Source organism: Primulina eburnea, chromosome 4 (genome assembly GCF_022965805.1).
Source record: "Primulina eburnea isolate SZY01 chromosome 4, ASM2296580v1, whole genome shotgun sequence".
NCBI classification, from domain to species: domain Eukaryota; kingdom Viridiplantae; phylum Streptophyta; class Magnoliopsida; order Lamiales; family Gesneriaceae; genus Primulina; species Primulina eburnea.
Window position 1 is genome coordinate 37958599 of NC_133104.1, and position 4737 is coordinate 37963335.

Here is a 4737-nt window from a genome sequence, read left to right on the forward strand (position 1 = left end):
ATGTCGACATACAAGAGCAAAAGTGGAGCACTGAACTTCTTTCAAAGTTTGAAACGACAAAAGCTCAAAGGAAAATCGATGACAACAATCAATTACAATGAGATCCAAATTTATCTAAGTCAATATATTGAGACTACGGATAATTTCGATGTTCTTGATTGGTGGAAAGCAAATTCTAAACTTTATCCAGTGTTATCTGCAATTGCAAGAGATGTCCTACCCATTCAAAATTCAAGTGTTGCTTCCGAATCAGCATTTTCAGTATGTGAAATGATCATTGGTGACCAAAGAACTAATTTAAAGCCAGAAACACTTTCCATGCTAACGTGCCTACAAGATTGGTTTGCAGCGGAAAAAAAGAATAGAACCTCCGGTGGAACCGATAAGCATGCGGCATCTCATTATTTTCATAATTAAATAATTAATTAATTTTCTTTATTTAAAAAAAAATAAATGATTAATTTATTATTATTTTCTCCCAATTAAATAATTAATTATTTTATTTTTTATAATTAAAAAAACTAATTATTTATTTATTGAAAGTAAATAAATAAAATAAATAATTATTATAATATAATTAATTTAATAATTAATCAAATTAATTAGTTATTATATTATTTTTTAATTTTTTTATTATAATTAATTAATTATTTCCTTTCATCGAATAAATAATTAATATATACATATTTTTCTTACCTTAAACGATTGATTAATTTCAATAATTTCCTTCTAATTATTTTTAAATTAATTCTTATACCATAGTTTAAAGGATTAAGACTCTTATTGGGTTGATTTAGTCAATCTCAAGAATTTAAATAATGAGTGGATTTAATGTGAGACTGTCTCACGGATCCTAATTTGTGAGACATGTCAATCCTACCGATATTCAAAATAAAAAGTAATATTCTTAACATAAAAAGTAATACTTTTTCATGGATGACCCAAATAAGAGACCCGTCTCACAAAATACGACCCTTAAGACCGTCTCACATAAGTTTTTTCTTTAAATAAATTAGATATCTTGATATCACATTCAATTTAATATTTATCTCTTGAGTTTGTATATTTTCAATTAATCTCAAGATTTAGATATATTGGGTAGCATTATTTTGAATTTGAATTAAAATGAAATTTCTAAATTTAAAATGGATTCTCTCTCTTTTATCTTAAAAGATTTGAGTTTGTTATTTAATTTTTTTTAAGATCACGATGTTACAAGATCTCACTCTTAAAACTACTAACAGGTCGCCGCCTATCTCATTCCATCATTCATATTATTTTATTATTTGAGACCGTACATCACAATTGATTTTACCGTCTCGGATATGTTAAAGTCAGATGCCACCGCTTGCAGCCTCTCTTCATCTCTCTTCTCTTCCAAGAAGCAAACCGCCGCTGGGTTTCCTTTGAATGTCGCGTCGGTAAATGCATCAACCTGATGCATAAGGCATTAATTAAAGAAGTTCGAAAGGAAGAAAAGAAGAAACAACGTACACCAACCACCGCGCAATATCTGACGGAGATCTTGGCCATGTCGTAATTTCGAGGAAGAACAAGATGAGTGAATGACCGACTAAATATATCAAGATTCTTGTCATAATTTTATATTATTTCTTGTCAACCAAGAACTGAATTAAATATTAAAAAAAATAGCTTCTCGTTTTCCTTTTCTTCTCTTCACGTAGAAATATTTTTGGGACAACCAAGACTGAAGAGTTGTGTCTACAGCTCGGTGTCGTCCACGGTCATCCAATCACAGGGAACAAAATCCTCGAAGATGACATAGATAAGAAAGAAATGGTCAGGTTCCAAGCGAAATTCCGAACATCACGCTTTACAAGTTTCTCAAAATGGGGAAAGAAGGGTTTTAGTGATTCTTTTCTTGCCAAGAATGAATGTACACTATGAAACCAATTGTGCATTATCTAAATTCATATAAAGATCTGGGAATGACGTCGTCAATTCAAACATAAATTTTTTTCGGAGTAGTTAGGAAATAAATTCGGTAAATTGGCTCATGATATAGAATAATATTTTGAACTCTCTCGTGCAAGGATTTATTTTCTTTGATATTTAATTAACTCTAATTTGTTTTTCTTGACATAGTAAATTTCACTCTTCTCTCAAATCCTAAAATGCAATACAAGTTTAATAATTCGTTTTTCTTAACATGGTAAATTTCGCTCTTCTCTCAAATCCTAAACTGCAATACAAGTTTAATGTTTGAATTGACGACGCCATTCCCAAATCTTTACATGAATTAAGATAATGCACAAATTGGTTTCATAGTGTACATTCATTCTTGGCAAGAAAAGAATCACCAAAACCCTTCTTTCGCCATTTTGATAAACTTGCAAAGCGTGATGTTCGGAAGTTCGCTGGAACCGGACCGTTTCTTTCTTATCTCTTTCATCTTCGAGGGTTTTGTTCCCTATGATTGGATGACTGTGGACGACACCAAGTTGTAGACACAACTCTTCAGTCTTGGTTGTCCCGAAAAATATTTCTATGTGAAGAGAAGAAAAAGAAAACGAGAAGCTATTTTTTTTAAAATTTAATTCAGTTCTTGGTTGACAAGAAATAATATAAAGTTATGACGAGAATCTTGGTATATGTAGGTCCACTCATCTTGTTCTTCCTCGAAATTACGACATGGCCAAGATCCCTGTCAGATATTGCGTGGTGGGTGGTTTTGTTTCTTCTTTTCTTCATTTCGAACTTCTTTGATTAATGTCTTAAGCATCAGGTTGATGCATTTACCGACGCCACATTCAAGGGAAACCCAGCGGAGGTTTGCTTCTTGGAAGAGGACAGAGAGCTGAAGAGTGGCTGCAGGCGGTGGCAAATGACTTTAACATATCCGAGACTTGTTTCTTGACTCGGCTTGTTGAATCACCCGACGTCCCCAGGTTTCGTCTTCGCTGGTTCACTCCTGTTGTTGAGGTCCAGCTCTTTTTTCTTGCTCATATTCAATTAACCATTCGATAATTTCAAATTATCACCATGAACCACTCGTTTCTTCTTCTTTAACATGGAAGGATTTATATATGATTTGACTTGGCTTTATGCATACAATCACCAATCTGAAGAAATCAATTGGATTTCATATCATAACACACAATCCCCAAATACTATTCAATTCTCAAGAAACAACATGTATAATAATCATAATTGCCGAACGTACCCGAATCCATGAATTTGCAGTCAATTTTCGGTGATGATCTTCAATCTGCAGATTTCCTTTAAGCCAGAGAGCTTTGTAGATGTGATACAAAACCTTTTGAAACGTTATATGCAGATTGGGAACATAACAATTATTTATAACTAAACAAGTTTTATTATTTCTAATTTGGCCCCTCAACAAACCAGAAATATTATATATGGTATCCACACAATAATATCATGACATTTAAGTCCTCAAGTCAATTCTTATTCTAAATTAGACCACATAAGTTTATGACTTAATTAACTGATGACATATAAACATTTATAATTAAATTTATAGCCCCAAAAATTTCAACAATCTCCCACTGGGTCATATGGTTTGCAAACTTAAAAAATACATATATGGGTTAAAGCAAGCTTCTCGTCAATGGTACCACAAGTTTCATCAAGTAATCATCTCATTCAGTTTTAAGATAAATGTAGTAGATGATTGTGTGTATCATAAATTCAGTGGGAGTAAGCATATATTCCTAGTTTATATGTGGATGACATTTTGCTTGCCACAAACGATATAGGTATGTTGAATGATACCAAGAAATTTCTCTGTAGACATTTTGAAATGAAAGATTTTGGTAACACCTCATTTGTACTAGGAATCCAAATACACCGAGATCGTTCTCGAGGTATTCTTGGATTATCGCAAAAGAGCTATATCGATAAAGTGCTTAAAAATTTTGGCATGCAAGGATGTAAACCAGGTAACACCCTTGACGCTAGAGGAGACAAGTTTAGTCTTAAACAGTGCCCTAAAGGAAGCCTCGAGATTCAAGAAATGAAAAAGATTCCCTATGCTTCGGCTATAGGAAGTCTTATGTATGCTCAAGTTTGTACGCGTCCAGATATTGCGTACATTGTTAGAGTGTTAGGCAGATATTTAAGTAACCCAGGAATGGATCATTGGAAAGCAGCCAAACGTGTAATGAGATATCTAAAGAGAACTTGTGATTACATGCTCACATATAAGAGGTCGAATAATCTTGAGATCATGGGATATTCGGACTCCGATTTTGCGGTATGCCAAGATAGCATGAGATCCACTTCAGGCTATGTATTTCTATTGGCTGGCGGAGCTATCTCTTGGAGAAGTGCCAAACAAGAACTAACAGCTTCTTCCAACTTGGCGGCTGAATTTATAGCATATTACGAGGCATCTAATCATGCAATATGGCTGAAGAATTTTGTCACTCGGCTGCGTATTCTACAAAAGGTGGAAAGACGTTGAAATTGTTTTGTGACAATAGATTAGCTGTATTATATTCCAACAATAATAGGAGCTCGACAAAATCTAAGCACATCGACATCGAGTTCCTTGTTGTGAAAGAAAGAGTACAAAGTGGACAAATTTCGATAGAACATATAGGGACAAACTCCATTATAGCAGATCCTTTTACGAAAGGTTTGCCACCCAATGTTTTCCATTAGCATACTACTCATATGGATTTTATTCAGTTTGATGAATTCTAGATCTAGTAGGAGTTTGTACTATACATTCTATGTTTGGTTATGTTGTTC

At 33.4% G+C, this 4737-nt stretch overlaps 1 protein-coding gene across 1 annotated transcript; it reads left to right on the forward strand.

The window, feature by feature from the left end:
• Window positions 1-3742: 3742 nt before the first annotated feature.
• Window positions 3743-4447, forward strand: LOC140830274 (secreted RxLR effector protein 161-like). Its single transcript, XM_073193558.1, has one exon. It carries the CDS (start codon window positions 3743-3745, stop codon window positions 4445-4447), a length of 705 nt encoding a protein of 234 aa, XP_073049659.1.
• Window positions 4448-4737: the final 290 nt, after the last annotated feature.

What these genes read in the sequence shown, in the direction of transcription:
- LOC140830274 (XM_073193558.1), top strand. Translation starts at nt 3,743, where the DNA reads ATGTTGAATGATACCAAGAAATTTCTCTGTAGACATTTTGAAATGAAA.